At 45.5% G+C, this 22,950-nt stretch overlaps 1 protein-coding gene across 7 annotated transcripts in view; it reads right to left on the bottom strand.

The window, feature by feature from the left end:
* The window catches only part of LOC140913636 (E3 ubiquitin-protein ligase rnf213-alpha), a 175,638-nt gene that overhangs the window by 29,077 nt on the left and 123,611 nt on the right, over positions 1–22,950 (bottom strand). For 6 of the 7 annotated variants that reach the window (XM_073350365.2, XM_073350364.2, XM_073350366.2 and 3 more), the window contains 12 exons: positions 21,009–21,202; positions 18,541–18,661; positions 16,387–16,487; positions 15,102–15,275; positions 12,822–12,997; positions 12,428–12,524; positions 12,214–12,328; positions 10,804–10,987; positions 7,812–8,023; positions 6,655–6,756; positions 3,201–3,416; positions 581–662 (listed from right to left, as the gene is read on the bottom strand). In XM_073350365.2, coding sequence (XP_073206466.2) covers positions 581–662; positions 3,201–3,416; positions 6,655–6,756; positions 7,812–8,023; positions 10,804–10,987; positions 12,214–12,328; positions 12,428–12,524; positions 12,822–12,997; positions 15,102–15,275; positions 16,387–16,487; positions 18,541–18,661; positions 21,009–21,202 — 1,774 coding nt within the window. The other variant, XM_073350367.2, reaches the window with a different exon arrangement.

Raw genomic sequence — 22,950 nt, forward strand, 5'->3', positions numbered from 1 at the left:
CACAAAAACAACAGTAATGAGAATGCACCAGAACCTCAGCTGGTGGATCAGCACAGCCCCACTGACTCCAATGGAGCGACAACCGATTCTCCTCAGCTGGGAATCTGGCTCACTGACTCCAACGGAGCAATGGCCAACTGACACCAGCCAGGGACCTGGTCCCAAATTTCCTGCTTCTGTAAAAAATGACCTTGTGAACCAACATTCTAAACCAGATTTCTGGTCCGTCTGAAATGCAGTCGCTGTTTTCAGCAGCCTTTACCCATCCCTTGCACCACGGCTGCCAGACCCATCTTTAACCTTGCTCTAATTTAAGACCAGCTTCCTATAGCCTCAGGGTACTTTTCTGCCAAGCAGGGATCAGCTGGTCTCAGCTGTGTCCCAGTCATGCCGCATTTTTCCCAGCCACACCTCCCCCCGGGGGCTTGGAAAGGAGCTGGCACAGGAACCTCTCTGTATGTAGGCACCATTTGGGTTAAGCGGAATGGCTGCCTCCTGGCAAGCACACCTGGTATTACAACAGTGGTGCACTTAAAAGCAGTAAGAAAAAATATTAATATAAAGTTTTTCTGAGACTTACTCCACATCTTTGTAAAGCCAACGTTTTTCCAATTCATCACATCAAAGAGAAGGTCGCCCGGCATGGTCGGAAGGTAGGTCCCCTTGTAAACAAACCACAGTTGGACACCTTTACTACAGCACTGGGGCAGAGTGGAAGGAAGAGTATGTGGATAGAGCGCTGGATGGAGACTTGGGAGATATAAGGTTTTGTTCAAGTTGCAGTGGGGGAGGTTTAGGTTGGATATTAGGAAAAGCTTTTTCACTAGGAGGGTGGTGAAACACTGGAATGCGTTACCTAGGGAGGTGGTAGAATCTCCTTCCTTAGAAGTTTTTAAGGTCAGGCTTGACAAAGCCCTGGCTGGGATGATTTAATTGGGGATTGGTCCTGCTTTGAGCAGGGGGTTGGACTAGATGACCTCCTGAGGTCCCTTCCAACCCTGATATTCTATGATTCTATGATTCCTGGCACCTTCCAGACACACAGTGAGTGAAGCTCAGAACCTCATTACACCAAGCGCTGCACAGACATACAGTTACCGAGATCAGGACCCCATCGTGCCGGGTGCCACACAGACACACAGTGACTGAGATCAGGGCCCCATCATGCCCCCATCAGAGTCCTGCACTTAGGAAGGAAGAATCCCATGCACCGCTACAGGCTGGGGACCGACTGGCTAAGCAGCAGTTCTGCAGAAAAGGACCCGGGGATTACAGTGGATGAGAAGCTGGATATGAATCAGCAGAGTGCCCTTGTTGCCAAGAAGGCTAATGGCACATTGGGCTGTATTAGTAGGAGCATTGCCAGCAGATCGAGGGAAGTGATTATTCCCCTCTATTCGGCACTGGTGAGGCCACATCTGGAGTACTGTGTCCAGTTTTGGTCCCTCCACTACAGAAGGGATGTGGACAAATTGGAGAGAGTCCAGCAGAGGGCAACGAAAATGATTAGGGGACTGGGGCACATGACTTATGAGGAGAGGCTAAGGGAACTGGAGTGAGGGGGGGATTTGCTAGCAGCCTTCAACTACCTGAAGGGGGTTCCAAAGAGAATGGAGCTTGGCTGTTCTCAGTGGTAGCAGATGACAGAACAAGAAACAATGGTCTCAAGTTGCAGTGGGGGAGGTCTAGGTTGGATATTAGGAAACACTATTTCATTAGGAGGGTGGTGAAGCACTGGAATGGGTTACCTAGGGAGGTGGTGGAATCTCCATCCTTAGAGGTTTTTAAGGCCCGGCTTGACAAAGCCCTGGCTGGGATCATTTAGTTGGTGTTGGTCCTGCTTTGAGCAGGGGGTTGGACTAGATGACCTCCTGAGGTCTCTTCCAACCCTGATAATCTATGATTCTGTGCCAGGCACGGCTCGGACACACAGCGACTGAGATCAGGGTTCTGTCGGGCTGGGCGCTGCACAGACTCACAGCGACCAAGGTCGGGGTCCTGTTGTGCCCAGCACCATACAGACATATAATGAGACAATCCCTGCCTCAACGAGTTACAAAATAAATAGACAAGAGGTGGGAGGAGAAACTAAGAAGGAGAAAGGTTCAGTGACTTGCCCAAGTCACCCAGGGAGAGGTGGGAAAAGAACCCAGGAAACCTGAGTATTAGTCCAGTGCCTGATCCCCCAATGATCCCCCACTGAATGAGTAATAAAATACTGGTATGGAATCATAAAGCAAAATGGGCTTGTAAAAGTGCTCAGCCTCCAAAGCAGGCTGCTGGCTAGGCCAGATCAATTCTCACAAGGGGTGTTTGTGCTACGCCAACCCAGCTTCATGCCAAATTCTCCCCCTTCGTCCCAGGTACAGGTTTCCATTTCCTTGTGCTGTGTGGCTTTCTCTGCCTAAACAAAGACCATATTCTTCCTCTGGGAATTTGGTGCCATAACTTGGGAAACCAGCCACATGAGCACAAAGGGAAAGAGTCATCGATGTCAAGGCCAGAAGGAACCTTTCTGACCATCCAACCCAGCCTCCTGCATAGCACAGTCCAGAGAATCTCACCCAGCAATTCCTGTATCCGGCCCAATGACCTGTGGAAACTTTGATTTCCCTTTTGATTTCAACAGGAAAATCTATCTTTATCAGCTGACATTAAGATAATGAGTCACTGCAAACAGACAGACACACACATACGGACAGACAGAGAGGCGAATAATTCAGGGCTCCAAACAATGGTAATTGAGTGAGATTCTCTGGCCTGGGTTATGCAGGGGTTATAATGGTTCTTTCTGTCCTTAAATTCTTTCGGTACTATTTCCCTGGGGCCCCCAGAACCTCAGGCAGGTGCTGTCATGCACATATCCCCAGCATGTGTCATTGGACAAAGGGGGAAATGCAAATAGTGACTTTGGAAGTTTTTGGACTAGAAAATCCAAAGTCTCTGGTTAGCGATTGAGTTAACAGAAAGAGACGAGAACCAGAAGAAAAGTGCAGGTGGGATGTGGCACGATGGCCATGATTTTGGATGATTTTAAATATATCTGTATTTATAGGGACAGATCTTAAGTTCCTCCCACACCCAAAAGCTGCTGTAACTGACACTTCAGACAGAAAGGGGCATAAAGGGGATTAGGTCACTGGCACTACAGAGCTGCTGGGGCCGAGGAGGAATACAATGGCTCTTTGCTTTAGACTCACCTTGACAGCGCTGGGCTGGAAGCAGATGGATTTGAACAGCTCGGTGAGTGGGTTCTGGGACAGGGTCAGCGTGAGAGCAGTATGCAGCACCACTTCCAGCAAGGCTGCATTTTCCTGGCTGCTCACGTCACTCATGATCTTTTCCAATTTGTTTTCCACGGATTCTTCTGATGGCAGCGGTGCCTGTAGGAGCCTCTCCATTTGCTTTGTGATGGCCTAAATGACAATCAAATAAAACAGAGAGAGGTTTATGGGCTCCACTTTGCACATTTCACTCCAGAGGGTCACACCACTGTCTGTTGTGTTTTATAATCAGGGTGAAATTCACCACTGTGCAGAGAAGCCAGCGCAAGACCAAGGTGTGGTGTTCAGTGATTGCTCAGTGCATAGAAGCTTGCAAAGAGATCTGCTTTGTTCTGTCTGTTTCCAACTGGCTATAATAACAAGAGATTCACAGCAGCCCACCTGACTGTCTGTCTGGGAAGCTCAGACCTTAAAGGCACATTCCCTATAATTACAGTAGGCACCAGTTAAGACCCATTGCCCACAAGAGCAAACTATCCCACTGCATAGGAATCATAGAATCATAGAATATCAGGGTTGGAAGGGACCTCAGGAGGTCATCTAGTCCAACCCCCTGCTCAAAGCAGGACCAATCCCCAACTAAACCATCCCAGCCAGGGCTTTGTCAAGCCTGACCTTAAAAACTTTTAAGGAAGGAGATTCCACCACCTTCCTAGGTAACGCATTCCAGTGTTTCACCACCCTCCTAGTGAAAAAGTTTTTCCTAATATCCAACCTAAACCTCCCCCACTGCAACTTGAGACCATTACTCCTTGTTCTGTCTTCTGCTACCACTGAGAACAGTCGAGGTCCATCCTCCTTGGAACCCCCTTTCAGGTAGTTGAAAGCAGCTATCAAATCCCCTCTCATTCTTCTATTCCGTAGACGAAACAATCCCAGTTCCCTCAGCCTCTCCTCATAAGTCATGTGTTCCAGTCCCCTAATCATTTTTGTTGCCCTCCACTGGACTCCTTCCAATTTTTCCACATCCTTCTTGTAGTGTGGGCCCAAAACTGTACTCCAGATGAGGCCTCACCAATGTCAAATAGAGGGGAACCATCATGTCCCTCGATCTGCTGGCAATGCCCCTACTTATACATCCCAAAATGCCATTGGCCTTCTTGGCAACAAGGGCACACTGTTGACTCAGATCCAGCTTCTCGTCCACTGTAACCCCTAGGTCCTTTTCTGCAGAACTGCTGCCTAGCCATTCGGTCCCTAGTCTGTAGCGGTGCATGGGATTCTTCCATCCTAAGTGCAGGAAAGACAGAAAGTATGGCTAGAGACCACCCTGACTTAATCAGGAGATCTTCAGTGATCTTAAAAAAAAAAAAAAAAAAAGAGTCCTTCAAAAAGTGGAAACTAGGTCAAATTAAATAGGATGAATATAAACAAATAACACAAGTATGTAGGGACAAAATTAGAAAGGCCAAGGCACAAAATGAGATCAAACTAGCTAGAGACATAAAGGCTGAAAACAAAACATTCTACAAATACATTAGAAGCAAGAGGAAGACCAAGGACAGGGTAGGCTGGTTACTCAGTGGGAGGAGGGAACAACAGAAAATGTAGAAATGGCAGAGGTGCTTAATGACTCCATTGATTTGGTTTTCACCACGAAGGTTGGTGGTGATTGGGCATTTAACGTAGTGAATGCAAGTGAAACTAAGATAGGATCAGAAGAGGCTAAAATAGGGAAAAAACAAGTTAAAAATTACTTGGACAAATTAGACGTCCCCAAGTCACCAAGGCCTGATGAAATGCATTCTAGAATACTCAAGGAGCTGACTGAGGAGATATCTGAGCCATTAGTGATTATCTTTGAAAAGTCATGGAAGATGGGAGAGATTCCAGAAGGCTGAAAAAGGGCAATTATAGTGCCCATCAATAAAAAGGGAAATAAGGACAACCCAGGGAATTACAGAGCAGTCAGCTTAACTTCTGTACCCAGAAAGATAATGGAGCAAATAATTAAGCAATTAGTTTGCAAACATCTAGAAGATAATAAGATGATAAGTAACAGTCAGCATGGATTTGTCAAAAACAAATTGTGTCAAACCAACCGGATAGCTTTCTTTGACAGGGTAACAAGACTTGTGGGGAAGCAACAGATGTGGTATATCTTGACTTTAATAAGGCTTTTGATACTGTCTCGCATGACCTTCTCATAAACAAAACTACGGAAATGCAACCTAGATGGAGCTACTATAAGGTGGGTGCATAACTGGCTGGAAAACCATTCCCAGAGAGTAGTTATCAGTGGTTCACAGTCATGCTGGAAGGGCATAACGAGTGGGGTCCCGCAGAGATCAGTTTTGGGTCCTGTTCATCAACAATTTAGATAATGGCATAGAGAGTATGCTTATAAAGTTTGTGGATGATACCAAGATGGGAGGGGTTGCAAATGCTTTGGAGGATAGGATTAAAATTCAAAATGATCTGGACAAACTGGAGAAATGGTCTGAGGTAAATAGGATGAAATTCAATAAGGACAAATGCAAAGTTCTCCACTGAAGAAGGAACAAACAGTTGCACACATACAGAATGAGCAATGACTGCCTAGGAAGGAGTACTGTGGAAAGGGATCTAGGGGTCATAGTGGACCACAAACTAAATATGAGTCATTCAATAGTGTAACACTGTTGCAAAAAAAGCAGACATCCTTCTGGGCTGTATTAGCAGGAGTGTTGAAAGCAAGACACGAAAAGTAATTCTTCCACTCTACTCCGCGCTGATTAGGCCTCAACTGAAGTATTGTGTCCAGTTCTGGGCACCACATTTCAGGAAGGATGTGGACAAATTAGAGAGTCCAGAGAAGAGCAAAACAATGATTAAAGGTCTAGAAAACATGACCTATAAGAGAAGATTGAAAAAATTGGGTTTGTTTAGTCTGGAGAAGAGAAGACTGAGACAGGACATGATAACAGTTTTCAAGTACCTAAAAGGTTGTTACAAGGAGGAGGAAGAAAAATTGCTTTTCTTAACCTCTGAAGATAGATCAAGAAGCAAAGGGCTTAAATTGCAGCAAGGGAGGTTTAGGTTGGACATTAGGGAAAACTTCCTAACTGTCAGGGCGGTTAGGCACTGGAATAAATTGCCTAGGGAGGTTGTGGAATCTCCATCACTGGAGATTTTTAAGAGCAGGTTTGACAGAAACCTGTCAGGGATGGTCTAGATGGTGCTTGGTCCTGCCATGAGTGGAGGGGGCTGGACTTGATGGCCTCTCGAGGTCCCTTCTAGTTCTCTGATTCAGGTCCTATGTGGCAGATCCTTAGCTGGTGTAAATTGTGCTGGCTCTCTGCACAGGGGTGAATTTCACTTGTACAGAATTTCACTTGTACAGAATCACAAACCAAACCATGTTCCATTAAAATAGAAAACAGACACTCACTGTTATTTGCTTGGCTTCTTCAGATTCTGTGTTTTTAATGTGGCCTCTTGCTCTGTCTAGCGTCACAAGCATCAGTGGTGTATTGGAGCTGATTTTTATGTCCTAAGGAAATAAAAATATTTTATACTTTTGTTATAAAGAAGCGGTTTATGTATTATTTAAGGCACATCATTTTACAGCAAGAGGCTGCTAAAGAATCCTATCAGACCAGTTACATTTGAAGGTTAATCAAAATGTTTTTCATGTATTTTATTATTAATTATTATTCTTATTTTATTTATTGGTTTATTATTTGTATTATGGCAGTGTCTAGAAGCCGTGATCTTGATTGAGGCCCATAGTGCCAGACATTGCCCAGACACACAGCGACTGACATCAGTCCCCCTGAGCGATGTAGTTATATCAACCAAACCATGTAGACAGTGTTATGTCAGTGAGCAGGAGAACCTCTCCTGCAGATGTAGCTACCGCCTGTCGGGGAGGAGGATTAACTACATCGACGGGAGAGCTCTCTCCTGTCAGCATAGGGCATCTTCATTAAAGAGCTACAGCGGGGCAGCTGCACCAGTGCAGTATTTTAAGTGTAAACCTGCCCACAGTAACTAAGATCAGAGCCCCATTGTGCAAGGCACTGCACCCACTTACTGAGAGACAGTCCCTGCCATAAAGAGCTCTCAGTCTAAATACCAACATCATTTTGAAAATAACACACAAAAGCAGAAAGGTCATGTCTTACCAATGTTATGGTTTGGAGCACTTTTTGCTTATCAAGAACAAAACTGCTTTCAGCAGAGCCATTGGACGGTTTGGGGTAGTTGCCCCAGGCCCCACACTTTGGGGGAGAGGTGGGGCAGGGGTTTGGGGGAAGGGGCAGAAAGAGGCAGGGTGGGGGCAGGGGCTGGAGGGAAGGGGCAGAATGGGGGTGGAGCAGGAAGGGGTGAAGCGGGAGCAGAGTGGGTGAGGGAAGAGGCGGGGCGGAGCGGGGGCAGGAAGAGGCGGGGGGGAGTGTTGTCCTAGGCCCTGCACCCCCTTAGGGATGCCCTTGGCTTTCAGGTGAATACAGGTCTCTTGAATTAACCATCCCGTAGAAAGGAGATACAGAAACTGTATGAATAGTTTGTAAGCATAAAATTCTGTTGCCTTTGGAAGCCACTTACCTGTGAAGTCTCAATCCCTCTGGGTAAAATCCACTGCTCTCGCTGAAGAATCTTCTGCATTATGTTCATCCCATAGAAATTACAAAGATTTCTAATAAGGAATATTTGAGGCCAAGGTGTTTGGGCCTTTTCAACCAGAGTTTTCATTGAATTCACAAGTTGGGACTGTTTTTCTGCAGTTTCAGCACTGGTCCCTGTATTCTGGTCTGCAGCTGCCAAGCAGAGTTCAGTATTAGCCCCAAACCAATGCAATATTGCTGCCTAGCTTCACGGTTGTTCAAAGCTCATATGCAATGAAATCCCTGCAGTAATGTTACCATAGTATTTAAGATAAAAGGGGAAAAAAGGAGAAAGTCAAGAAAGACCCCATTTGAATAGATACACTTCATCTGAACCAGAAGGAACAGTCCTTCCGTTAACCCTTCTGAAGTGAAGATTTACAGGTATAAAATGCAATACCACCTCCCAGTGAAAACTGCTTCATGGATAAAATTCATCCTGTAGGACTAAATGTGGCCACCATTAATTTTGTGGCAACAGTGAGTTTGGTCTTGCAGAGCCTACAGCATTCAGAGAGGTCAGACATTTTTAGGTCTCAGATTTTCAGGTCAAATGGGCTCATTGTATCCACCCAGTTCAGCCTCCTGCATAATCTTGTAAATCAAGATTGGATGTTTTTATAAAAAGTGCTGCTCTAGGAATTATTTGGGGGAAGTTCTGTGGCTTATGCTGCACTAGATGATCATAATAATCCCTTCTGATTTGGGAATCTATGAATAACCCAAGCCAGAGAATCTCGCCTGGTGATTCCTGCATCTGGCCCAATAATTCCTGGCTGAGCTAGAGTGGAGCTTTGAGAAACAGACTTAAATTCTTGACTTAAATACTTTAAAAACTCATTTAAAGAAGATTTTACCCTGTCTCTTTTAATTTGGTGACCTCATACCAAGTGAAATTGAGGGGAAAGATCATTTCACTAAAGTCAGCTGGGTAAACGTGCTGGCCATATAGAAGTGGGACATTTGTTTCTGTAGGTACCACACACTTTTGTACATCTTGTCATTTAAGGTTGTATTTTCCAGTAATGATCAGAGCTGGCTGGAAAATGGAATTTCTGTTCTGTGGGAAATTCTGACATTTCTAAATTTGTATTGGTCCCAAATGATGAGGAAAAGTCAAAATCTCAAAATATTTCATGTATGAAATATTCCGATTCAGAAAGATCTGTAAGCAGAGTCTGACTGAGCTCTCCCCTGACATCTAGTGATGAACTGGGGAAGAAGACATCAGGAGCCGACCTAGTTTGCATAGACATGCCCACTCTGCCTAAGTGTGCAGCATGATGGAGCAGCTTTGCCCAAATGATCACTTTTGGCTGGTGTTGGATTGCATTTTGGTATTGGGTGCAGGAGTAATACAGTTTTATTACCCTTGTTGTGTGAATAGAGGGCAGCAGATCTGTGCTTGGCATACCCTGACTGAGAGGTTCAACCTCAGCTGAACTCCACCTGCTAAGAAGGAGGTAGGAGAGCTGAAGCCCAGTGAAGAGGTGAGAGGGTGGGGACAGGTGTCTGTACATGGTGGTGTGAGCTCTGCCGAAGAGTTCTCGACACATTTGTCCTTCCCCCTCTCCACTGTTTAATGACAGAGCTGATTAAGATTCAGTTGAGAGTCTTTTGTTTTGGATCACTAGAGCTGAAATCACTGATAACCAGGTCCAAGCATTAGCGCTGCTATGGGACAGCGTCTCTGGTAAAAGTGACTGCCCAGCCTGCCCTAGCAATGAGGCTCCCCCTGTAACAGCTGAAATCACTGAGAGCTGTGTTAAGTGGGGGGACCTCAAGACATTCCAGAGGTTGCTCTAGAGGGCAGTGGTGGAGTGAGCGATGGCAGAGCAGCTGACATAGGAGTGAGCGGCTGCCAGAGCAAGCAACAGCAGAGTGAGCTGGTGGAGTGAGTGGCAGCAGAACGAGCGGCCAATAAAGTGGCTGATGGCTCCGCGAGCAGTGGTGGAGCGAGTGGCCAACAGTGGAGTGACAGCTGAAGCATTGCTGGGTGTCCTTCATCCCCTGGATGGGAGGTGAACTCACAGAGATGCACCTCTGAACTCTGGGTCTTCACTGACCAAGGACAACAACTGTGAGTGGGGTGCGGTGGAGGGACAGGGGAGTGGTGTGTTAAAGGGACATTTGTTTGTCAGACTTTCATACCACAAGGTGAGAGACTGAGGAAAAGGACACTCCCCTGTGTACTCTGGTGTGGGTGTTTTGTTCATGGCCATCTGTTTCTGAATCATGTTTGTCGTGTTTTCCCCAATTAATGCTGGGTTCCTTTACCCTTTTATTAAAAGTTTTCTTTTCCATACACAGACTCAGTGCTTGCAAGAGGGGAAGTACTGCCTCTTAGAGGCGCCCTGGGGGTGGTGTGTAATTGTCCCAGGTCACTGGGTGGGGGCTCAAGCCAGTTTTGTGTTGTACTGTCGAAAAGGAACCCCTAGATACTGAACCCGGCCCTTGTTGCTGCCAATTCCAACAGGCAGAAGGGTTTCACATAGAAACAACCTTATTGAAATGAAACGTTTGATAATGTCAAAACATTTCAGTTTGATCACGTCATACATAATATATGAAAGTCAAAATGAGAAAATTGAACTGAAATGATAACGTTAAAACAAAAAGTAAAAATCAAAATGAAACTGAATGAAAATGACAAAAATCAAATAAAACGCTTCATTTCAATTGCAAAATGTTTCAAAACTTTTCTGTTAAAAATTTCATCAAAATCGACGCATTCCCACAACACATTTCAGTTCGGATGGGACAGCGTTTTCCAATAGAAAACTGTTCAGCTGAAAATGTTTTGATCAGCTCTGGAAATTACTCTGGACAAACACAACCCTTAAAGCAAACAACATCCATGGAGCTGAACGGTTCTCTAACCAATCTTCCCTGATGTCCAGCACAACTGGAAAACGGTTAGAAACTCCACTTACCACTTGGCAGCTCTCTGCCAAGCACAGCTGCAACGTTACCGATGGCGAGTCGGAGCTTAGCAATGAACTGCAGGTTTTCAATGCTGGTGAGAGTGACAGAGCTGGGAGCAGACAGATCTGCAGTGGAGAACAAGTGCTCTGAATTCTGGCTGGCGTCTTCTTGAAAGGAGGAATACATAAAATCCTGTTCAAGAGAGAGAATTTTTAAAAATGTACAGTAGTGAACAGACAGTACCCCTGTGGTAAAGGGGATGCAGTTGGTTGGGCAGGTTTTTTTTAGTGACTCAACTTTTCCCTTCTCCCCGCACCACACAGCAGACATTAACTTTAAAGGCTACAAAAAATAAAATTGTTCTGGTCATTTTGAAACAATGCCACTGATTAAAAATAACAGCCTGGGGGTAAGAGCTCCTGTCTCTCTCCCGTCCACTTCTCCCCACCCTGGTTTCTATCCCCCCACATCTTTTGCCCCTCTCTGCGAGCCTAAGGGTAAAATTTTCCAAAGTGCCAACGTGATTTAGGAGCCAAAAGTCACTGAACATCTATGAGACTTAGACTCCTAAGTGACTTAGGCACCGCTGAATTTTCCCCTAAGTCTCATAAAGTCAGTGAGATTTAGGCTCCTAAGTACCAAAGTTATTTCTGAAAATGGGAGAACTGGCCATTAATTGTATGTTTCTCCATTTCTGGGTGCCCAACGTGAGATACCTGGGTCTGACTTGTACAAGTGCTGAGTATTCACAGCTGCAACTGAGGTCAATGGGAGCTGTGCTATGAACACATAAAAGGCTATAAAAATTCTAAGTACTCTGCTTGTCAGCCCTGGGGATCTCAAATCGGGCACCCAAAATTAGTGGAGACGTCTGACAATTTGGCAGAAATCTCTCTGTGTCTCAGTGCAACAGCTGTAAAATGGGCATAATAATATCACCTATTCTCACAGGGGCATTGTGAAGATGAATTCATTAACGTTTGTGAGGCACTCTGATACTCTAGCGAGAGCACCGTAGAATTAATACTTCTGAATTCGGTGCAGGGTCTGGGTGGTGTGCAGAGAATAAGGCGGGGGCACACAAGTTTGTACAGCATCTGGTACAATGCGGGGTAAATGGCCCATAACTAGTACTCCTAGGCGCTACAAAAATACAAATACATAAATAAATATTGAGTAACTTCATATACTGATTGAGGCAGGCATTCTGTGGAAAAAATAGTATCTGGTTATGTAACTTCAGACTGTATTGTAAAGCATATGCCAGAGCAAAAGTGAAGACTGCACAGGTAACCTTAATTTTAGCATTTCCTAACATTGGAGTACTTGACTTTGCAACCTTAACTATTCTTTTAACATAGTTATTATGGATGTAATAAAATGTCTACGTTTCTCCACAGACTCTTCATGGGACTCACCTCAAAGCAGCACACTACCATGAAATAGAAATCATTGCGACTGCTTTGATTTAATGATAATACTTCCTCCATCCTGGAGAGATACCCTTCCAGGTGTTCCTTCACATCGTCTAGTCTAGGAGGAAATGGACATAAGTTATAAAACTGAATATACCCAACGTGGATCTGTGAGTGAAACACAGTTAATATAGCCACTGGAAGAACTAGAACCAACCTGCACCGAAGCAGCATTTTCAAAAGGGAGGACTTGACAGTAGGACTCGGATCCATGCATTCTTCAAAGGGCGACAAGTCACTCGTTGGTTTGTACACTGAAAACAAAGAGTAGAATGGATTACTTTTTTTTTTTCTGAGCACAAGACCAGATCCCTCACTGGTGTGAACCCCCCATAGCTACACTGGAGTCAAAGGGTCAGACCCCCAGCTGGTGTGAATTGCCCTAAAAGCTCCAACACCAGAAGGCAAATAAAAAAACCTCGTATTTATTGTTTGGGTTTTTATCTCATGATTTTAAAGTCACTGTCATGAGTTTTGGGGCCTGACTCGGGATATCTGAACAACTGGGATTGGCAGGATCGAGCCGTTTCTGTGTTACACACATCACTCACCCTTTCTAACCCCTTGATGTTCTGCGTTAGAAGGTTTGCAAGCCACGAACTTAATCAGTTGTTCGATGATCTCTGCAGATGGAGGGATTTTGTCCCCAAAACAGTAACTACTGACAAACTCCACAAAGAAGGAGTTGCACTTCCTCCTGAATTTGTTGTGATTTGCAACTGCCTCCCTAGGGCGAGAAAAAGATTTTTTTTTTTAAATGTTACTATTTTAATATATAAGGTAGCAAACAAAATGAGAATGGCTGGAAGCTGAAGTTACATATATTGAGACTGGAACAAAGGCAAAAATTGTAACCTTGAGGATGATTAACCATTGGAGCAAGTTACCAAGGGAAGTGGTGGTTTTGCCATCATCTGAAATCTTTAAATCAAGACTGAATATGTTTCTAAAAGATCTGCTATAGCTCAAGCCAAAGTTATGTGCATGATGTAGACATCACTGGGTGAGATTCTCTGGCCTCATGACCTAATGGCACCTTCTGGCCTTAAAAATCTATGAATCTTCAAATCTCTCTGTGCTGAAACATGCACATAGCTCCACTACTCTTGCTAAGTTAAGAGGACTTGATCCTGTAAAGTCAATAATAATTCTGCCCGATATGAATTATTCCACATTCTGGGCAAAACAACTTTATTCACTGGGAGTTAATGTTGCCAAATTCTATCACACATTTCAGCCCTTCTCCCAGGAACGTCAGCCCAAAGCTAATCACCCAGTCCCCAGGGAGACAGTCCATTCTAAACAAGAGCCCAAGGCAGACAGCAAATTCTCCTGCTGCTCACACAACTCTCCCTACCCAAAACTCTGCATTATCGCAAAATAACAACACACATTGTCTTCCCTAGAATTGAAACCTGCTCGCATGCTGTGAAAAAACAGTGTGTGTAACAGCCCTACCTGGTGACAGCTGCCATAATGACACAATTCCAGAAAAATGCTTAAAAAATCATTTATGGCTCCTAAAAATGTATCTAAAAATAATTACCTAAAATCAGAAGAAGCTGACCCCTGACACTGGAGCCCTGGGCTCAAACCTCCAACGCGTGCTGGGTGAAGGTAAGATGGGGAGCACAGAGGGGTCACTTGCAGGTTTCTGAACCTGGGACCACCATAGCTTAGGGCTGCCTGTGAACGGATCAGCTGGCTATGAGTCTAAGGGCTGGATGTTCTGCAGCCAGCCGCCTGTCCCCCATACATGGCCTCTGCACCAGCTGCAAGGACAGGCTTGACACAGAACTCGCCACAGATACACAGGTGCTGACTTTTGTTTTTGACAGTAGGTGCCCCACCCCCACGCTGGGTGCCCCACCCCCACTCTGTCCCTCCCCCAAGGCTCCTCCCCTACTCTGCCCCTCCAGAGGCCCCGCCCCTACTCTGCCTCTTCCTGCCCCCTGAATGCCTCCCACTCCCTCTTTTCTGCCTCTGCCCCCGAGGCTCCCCCTCAACCCTGCTGCCGCTCGCTCCTCTTCACCCCCTCCCCCAAGGCCCCCCCTGCTCACTCCTCTCCGCCCCCTCCCCAAGGCTCCACCCACCTGCCCACCACTCACTCCTCTCTGCCCCCACTCCCGAGCACCTCTTGCCTGCTGCTTGGTCCTTTCTGCCCCCTCCTGCCTTAAGGGTGAGTGAGGAGAGTTGAGGGTGAAAAGGAGCAAGTGGCGGGAGCCACTGAAGCCATGGCCAGCCCCAGGGGCCACCGCACAGCTGATCAATGGCCAGCCCCGTGGGTACTGAGCACCCCCAATTTTTTTCTGGGGGTGCTTGAGCCCCAGAGCACCCACAGAGTCAGTGCCTATGCACAGATACCATTTTCAAAAGCATGATTTTTAATGGGACCTAGGTTCCTAAATCCTAAAGCCACATTGGAAAATGCTACTCTCCATCAGCTCTATGCGGGGAGATGCACCCGCTTTCAGTCCCCTTTGTGCCACCAGAGCCCCCTTTTATAATCTGCAACTTCAGATATTTACAATCCCAGGCCCCCAGTCCTGAAAAGGGATCAGTGTATGCAGACCCTGCATGCACGAAGTCCCATTAAAGTCATTGTTTACGGACAGACCTATCTCGGGAAATCCTTCAGCAGAACAAGGAGCTATGTCCGGTACCAGTCTTGGAGAGGGAGCAGCCCGTTTTTCTAAGAGCTCAAAGAAACGTAGTGGAGGGGTGTGGAAGAAAAGCAACCGTTCCGGCCACGCTGTCAGTAACAGAGATTAGCAGGAATATTACTGCTAAACAAGTGTCCCAAATCACAGAGTCAGGCAACTGTGCAGTACCTGGTGATCTGGGAGGCGGTGGGAATATAATCCTTGGGGACGCTCTCCTTGCAGATCTTGCACTGCCTGATGTTCCACTCCCGGATGCACTGTGTGCAGAAAATGTGACCACAGGGCAGCTCAGCTGGGTCAGTGATCTCGTTCTGGCAGCTTTTGCACTCGTTCACGCCCTTCCTGAAAGACACCACGAAAGCAAGATGCAATTCACGGGATCTGATTCTCCGCTGCCTTGTGCCTTACAGAGTTAATAAATAAATAATAATAAAGCCTTGCATAGCTGGGCCCAAGCTCCACGGCAATATACATAAGTCCGATTGCACAGGGTGGCTGGCTTCTTTCAATAAAGCAGGTCCTGCTCCCCTCTGCCAGAACAGGTGCTTTCAGTTTGGCCAATTACAATGCAGAACAGCACCTGGGGATATATAGGATCAGGGAGAATCAGAGAGGGAGGAAGTCCCTGAAGGAGGCTGCAGGAGGTTCCTGGGGAAAGGCTGAAGGCAGAGAAGCAGCAGAAGGGTTCCTTGGCTGACCTCCCCAAGCCAGAGAGCCAGGGCCAGAAAGGACTGAAGGCAAGGGGAGCAGCAGAGGGGATTACCTGCTGACATCACCACCCAGAAGAACTGGAAAAAGTTAGCGTAATAGGAGGAGTGATGGATGCTCCCCTGGTGAGGATGATCTCCCAGCAGAGAGGCTGGGGGAGTGGGGGTAGGCATTGCCACTGGGAAGAACAGGGTTGTACTCCAGCTGGAAGGGCTGGGGTGGTTTTCCTGGGAGAAGGACAGGAGAGGACTGACAAAGGGCTGTGGTGTGGTGGAAGATGCCAGAGAGTGGTATGTCCTGCTGCTGTCTTGTGATTTTAAGGACTATAGGTGCTGCGGGTTATAAATGGACAATGTTTTGGGACTCTTGTTCTGGGTTCTTTGCAGTAGTTTTTTGTAATAAGTTGGCCAGAAGGAGGAGTATTTTTTGAGGCAAGAGAGTCTGTTGGGGAGGCCTAAGGGGCCCGAGAGGAGAAGTGGGACATTAGTCCTGGTATGAAGGTGCCCAGCCGCAAGGGGGTGCTCAGGGGAGGGGGAATCGTTCAGACCTATGGTACATAATGCAAAATGTTTTCCATATGTGTGGGTACAGCACTGAACGCTGAGTTACATGGTACATGGAAATAAAAATATTGTCAGGAAATAAACTAATTTGCAAGCGTAATTAATAGACACATTGCCTGCTAAAAATGCTCTTGCTGAAAATTTACCCACAATGGTCTTTTTTGCTTGTTTGCTCGACTTACACAAGGTAGACGGTAGCAGCATTGTTGCTGCATCTCTTCAGCACTTTTGTCACAACTTCAAAAATCTTTGCTGGTTTATGGTCTTCAATTTTGTACAGTAACTACAGAAAATAAAGCACAGTGAATGTCATTACATTCTAAGTGACAAAAGAAGTGTTAAAAAAGTTACATTTGCAAAAGCAAGCACTCAAAAGTTAGGATATGCCAGCATCAAGGTTGCCCATTCAACCTTAACTCTGCCCCTTTAGCGCATGCATTCTGATAGTCTTGTACAACATCACATAGGAAGTCTGGGGCAGAGCCCAGATTAGATCCCAAGTCTTCTGAGTCCCAGCCCAGAGCCTTAAACATTCTCCCTCGTTCACTGTTCATCCTGTGCACTGAATGAGCCAGGAGTCTGACAGAACACATGGCACATGATCATGTAATTAAAGACTGTATCATAATGCAGAAGCACAGGGGGGCTGAATTAAGGTTACAAAGGTTTTCAGAAACACCTGGGGCCAAACTTTGAAAACTTGAGTGCCTGATGTTACACACACGTCTCCATTGCTGGGCACACCAGCTGAGAAAGGATGGTCAAAGCATGTTGTTGACGGAAAACTGGGTTATTGACTAACAAAAGCTTTAATGGATGTGTTCCTGCAAAAACTTGTTTTTTGTCGGAAAACCAAAACTCTGAAACACGGAAATTATATTTTACACTACAATACCCACATATTTTGTATAGTCTAATACCAAAATATTAAGAATCAAAACATTTGAATCAACCCAAAACTAATTTTTCTTTGTGGAAATTTAGAAATTTTCAGTTTTTGTTCCAATTGGGAATTAAGCCAAATTTCCAAATCCCTGTATCCTTTTGCCAAACAGATTTTCTGTCCTGTGTAAGGCTCTAATTCTGGGCTGAGGATTGCAGGGGGCCTGGGTGTAGTATCACTGTGTAACAGGGGCAGGAGACGGTATGTAGGGGAGCTGTGCAGAATCAGTGCAGCTTGGGCCACCTGCAGGCTACCTCCTGATCTCTTGTGGGGACACCATGTCTCATGTGGGTGAAGGTGGGGGTGGTTGAATCCTCTGAGGACAGGAATCCTCTCTAGAGCTGGGTGGATAATGGATTTTTCGGTTCACTCACAATTCCAAAAAAAATGGAGCCGGGGGGCGGAAACTAGCTTCATGTCAAATTTGTTTAGTATCGAACAAAATATTTTGGAGAAAGCCGAAACATTGTTTTGATTCCAACCATTTTTAATTTTTTAAAATTGTATTAAAAACTAAAATTAAAGGAACTTTTGAAATGGAAAAGTCATTTCGAACCAAAAAATGGAAATGTTTTGATTTTTTCCCCCTGATTTTTTTCTTTGTAGTTTTTTTTCTGACTGAAACTATTGAGATATAAAGTAGTATATGTTATAAACCGCTATAAGCCATTTGGCCTCGTATAAATGCAGTGTGCTTGACATGAGTACGTGAGTTGCGTTTTGGCAACTGAAGCGAGGATTTAAGGTTATGAGTGGTCAAGGATTGTCTGCGCAAAACAACTGTGTCATGTCCATAGGAGGAAATGGAATGTCCTGTATTATGGAGGCTTGCCAGGAACGGTCTTCCTGGAGTTATTGGTACAAGGCTTTAAACAGACAAAGAGCCAATGACGCAACAGATGGACTGGTCTATAAATAGTTGCCTGACATATCTGAAATTTGGAATCAGACATCGATCCAGAGCCCTGATAAAGAAGAGATGTGTAGTGCCAGGCTCCCCATGCCTCATGACTGGAGCAGACCTTGACTGGCCATTAGGACTTTGCTTTAATCTTCACACTCTGGTGTAATATGAAAGGGGTGTGAACATGGAGTGAGTGTGGAGTTATATTGTAATCAATACAACTATTTAGAGTATTATATACCAACACTGTATCTGGTATCTGCCTGCTCCCCCATCCGTATCAGAGCCTAACAAAACAATCTGACAAAACCAACATCAATTCAGGAAGCATTTTGGTATTGCCAAATCTGCATTTTTCTCCAAAAAAACTTTTGGATGAAAAAGTTCTTCTAGCGATCCTCCTTCCCTACTCTGCTGGGGCCTTAGTGCTGTAGCCTCTTGTTCCATGCGGTTTCAAAGGGGCAGCGGGGAGCTATTTTATACACCTACATTCCAGAGGAAGACAAACTGCTTCACAACGAGCTTTAGCAGCTTCTCGTTCATGTTGGTTTCATCATGTAGCAGGTGATCGATGAGCAGGTAGACAATGTTGGTGCAATTCCACTGGTGTCTGAAAAAGAGACAGAATTGCCTCACTGAGAGTAGCTGCGCCTTGTCTGCTGGGAAAAATAATTCTTCCCCACATCTTTGGACAAAAGCAGCCACCTGGAGATAGGAACTGAACATGTAAACAGGTCCTTTGGCTCACAATCCCCTCAGGCTAGGTGTGATGGCTTACAGTCAGGGACACCCTTTACCCGCTGCTCAGAGCGGTTTACAAAAGGAAGGGGAAGTGGATACAATGGGGAAATCAAAGGGAAAAAAACTTTGTCCTTTCCTCTGCTGTCTGTGTAACGCTTGGAAAGACTTGGTGGGATTATGGCCCAAGGTTTTTAAGTGGATTTGTTGATAGAACAAGCTCTAAAGAAAGGACCATAACAGGACTAATACCTGGGGTTTTAATAGGAACGTAGGACTGGAAGGGACAACTTGGGCCGTGGAATCCAGTCTTTGCTATCACTGGCAACCCCGTCAGATAATCCTGTTCATAAACTTATCAAGCTTCATCTTCAAACCAGTTAGGGTGTTTGCTCCCCTCCCGTCCCTCATCCTACTGGGGGCTCTTCCAGAGCCTCCCTGCCTCTGATGGTTAGAAACCTTCTTCTTATTTCCAGCCTAAATTCAGCCATGGCCAGTTTGTCCCCATTTGTTCTTGTGCCAACACTGTCATTTAGCTTCAATAGCTCTTCTCCCTCCCTGGCATTTACAGCCACCCTTCCGCCTCCCAATGTATTTATAGTGAGCAATCCCGATCCCCGCACAGCCTTCCTTGTGTTAGGCTCAACAAGCCAAGCTCCTTTAGTTTCCTGTCCTCAGGCTCTCCATTCCCCTGAGCATCTTCTTCTCTGTTCCTGGTCCAGTTTCATTCTCCTTCCCCACCTGGGGAAGCCGCTCTCCAATGCATACATTCAATTCTACAATATTAAAATGCAAGTTTCCAAAGGCAGGATTTGTGCCAGCAAAGCAAGCAGCCAGCTGTGGGCAGGTGACATAAAATACTGGACCTTTAGTGACAAGATGGCTCTGATCCTTCATGGACTGGTGCTCTGACCCATTATTACATGTGTAAAACATTCCCGGTGGTGTGAGAGGAGAAGTCTGATCTAGCAGACACTTACACGCAGTCTGCACAGATGTAAATAGCATCACAAAGGGCCAGATGTGAAAGTGGGCCGATATGGGCTGGTACAGCGTACCGGTAAGAAGTGGCCACTGGTACCGGTCTATACACAGCCTCAGTGCTGCTGGACTGTACCAGCAGGGTCGCTGATAGGGTGGGGGGAATGGCGGGCAGGGCCACCAACAGGGGGGAGCAAAAGGGGCAACTGCCCCAGGCCCCGAGATTTAAAAGACCCGGGGCTCCTGGCTGCCGCACTGAAGAGCTGGCTGAAGGAGTCTGGTCCCCAGCTCTGCCCCTTCCACCCGAGGCCCCACCCCTTCTGGGGGGTCCCAGAGCCACCCCCTGCACTGCGTACTGTAACTTTCATCCCTGCAAAGGGCCCAGAAGGGGGACATCAAGGACTAGTGAAGGGATCTAGGATGTTTCCTTTACCATTTGAACTAACAGAGTGTAACAGGACCTCCTGGCTCCTCCTTCTGTTCTGTTCTACAAACTACTCAAAGACCCTTCTGCTGGTCCAACAGGTTGTGCAAATGAATTCCCACCATCTTCATAATATATACAGCTCCCGGAACAAGCAAGGGAGAGCAATCTCTCTCTCGCCTGACTGCCTGCTTCCTTCTTTTCCAATTCCTTCCTGTGCCTGTTTGTGGGCTCGGCCTGATGACTTAATTAGCCTTTCTGCCCCGCCCCACCCACAAATCAGGCGCAGCCCTGCTTAATCAGCTCCATTCTGCCTTGCTTGATTGGAGCTGCCGGGAAGAGATTGCTGACTCAGCCTTTCTCGTCTGTCACACAGAGTAACACAGTGGCAAAGTAATGGGCTTTTATCTGCTATGTAGACCAGCCACTAATGGGGTCACAGCAAACACTGAGTCACCATGTGGAACATGGAAGGTTTTCCCCCACCCCGTGGAAAATTATGACTTTTCATTGAGAAAACAAAACGCATTTTTTCCCCAGTAACTGAAGGTTCTGGTTTAAAAAAAAATCAAAACATTTTTTGATTTCCAGCTGAAAACTGCTGGAAAATTTTTAGTTTTCAAGTTTTTCTACATGCATTTGGAAAATTCTGAGAAAATCTGACACTGTCTGCAAAAAATATTGTTTAAAGGAAAACCCATCTTTCTGTCTGGGGGAAAAAAGTTTTCATAGAAAAGTTTTGACTGTTATAGGCTTTAAAAATGTTTATATTCTTTAAAATACACAGTTTTTTGGGAGAAGGGGTAAAACTTACAATACGCTGTTCAATAATTCCTCTTTGTTACAGTAAAGTCTCATCTGGTAGTCATCCGATGTGATCAGCTCCACAGTGTGCTTAATGGACTTGATCCTTTTCAGCCAGCTCAGGCAGGCGTTGAATGGCAGAAGCTCCTTCTCTGTGGGCTGCAGCTGCTTCAGGATGACGCTCACGGCATCAAGAGCTACAAACTAAAATGACATTTAAAAACAAATCCCATGAGTTTCTGAGCTAGCCATTGTGTTCTGGGGTGAGGGGCAAAGAGGAGAGAAAACAACAGGGCAGGAGTATTGCTCGCTGAAGACCTGAAGCAACAGAACTGGAGCAGGTTACGAAGGAAGGACTGGTGGCTGCACACACACATATAGATACACACACACACACACACACACACAGAGGCACACCCATAGATACATGCACACACACACGCAAGATGTGCTCATCAGCCGGGACTGAGCTCTGGTGATTCGGCATCAGTGGCAAAGACTCCCACCACCTGAGCTAAAGGGATAACTCCATTAAATGCAAGACAGGAACAGGAGTCGAGATACAGTCACAACTACTGCGCCACCGTGTTACTCATCCCGCTGCCGAGGCAAAGGAACAAGGAAAGGAGGGAGAGAAATCCCACATTTGTTTCCAAGCAGTGCAGATTGTAACAGTGCCACAGAATATCATTCCCCCTCCCCTTCAGGACCTAAGTGCTCTGAGTCGAGGATCTTGTCACCTTATCAAGTTTTAAGCCTGATCTAACTCCCCATGAAATCAATCCATCTTCCCACTGACATCAATGAGAGTTGGGGCCAGCCTTTAACCACCATGGTATTAAATTGGTTCAGGCTGCCTTGGATTTAATCTGCTTTGGCTTGTTAATGTGAACCGGTCCATAGCAGGTATAAGCCATTTTTAAAGAATGGTTAAAACTGGTTTGGATAATGCAGCTCCTGGTCCAGTGTAAACAGCACTTGCATCAGACAAAACCAGCTGGCTTAAAATTGTAGTGACCACCTCCTAATGCCAAGGACATTATATTATACAAAGCACGTGGCTTAGCAGCAGCACTGCTGAGAAGGATCTGGGAGTTGTGGTGGATGTGATGTTAAAATATAACCATGTATATCATGTTGCTACCACTGTTATATAATTGCTACAAATATTACACAAAGTATATCATGTAAGGCGTGAATGGAAAAGTTATGATTCCTGAATATGATTATCCTATTTGTATGCATGTGTCATTGTTATATCTGTTATTATGAATATTGACTATGTACCAGTATTTCAAATGTGTTTGCTCCTGGGGTGACACCCACCAGGTAACAGGTTTCAGAGTGGTAGCCATGTTAGTCTGTATCAGCAAAAAGAATGAGAAGTACTCATGGCACCTTAGAGACTACCAAATGTATTTGAGCATAAGCTTTCGTGGGCTAAAACCCATTGGATGCATGCAGTGGAAAATACAGTAGGAAGATAGATATATACACACAGAGAACATGAAAAAATGGGTGTTGCCATACACACTATAAGAAGAGTGATCAATTAAGGTGAGCTATTATCAGCAGGAGAAAAAAAACCTTTTTCAGTGATAATCATGATGGCCCATTTCCAACAGTTGACAAGAAGGTGAGAGTAACAGTGGGGGGCCGGGGGAGGGAAATAGTTTTACTTTGTGTAATGACCCATCCACTCCCAGTCTTTATTCAAGCCTAATTTAATGGTGTCCAGTTTGCAAATTAATTCCAATTCAGCAATCTCTCGCTGGAGTCTGTTTCTTAAGTTTTTTTGTTGTAATATTGCAACTCTTAGGTCTGTAATCAAGTGACCAGGGAGACTGAAGTGATCTCGGACTGGTTTTTGAATGTTATAATTCAATAATAAGGTTAGGTAGTAATTACCACCAGGTAGTTTACATCCAGTCAGCACGCATGTTGTGAATGGG

This window comes from Lepidochelys kempii, chromosome 6 (assembly GCF_965140285.1).
Source record: "Lepidochelys kempii isolate rLepKem1 chromosome 6, rLepKem1.hap1, whole genome shotgun sequence".
Taxonomy (NCBI): Eukaryota; Metazoa; Chordata; order Testudines; family Cheloniidae; genus Lepidochelys; species Lepidochelys kempii.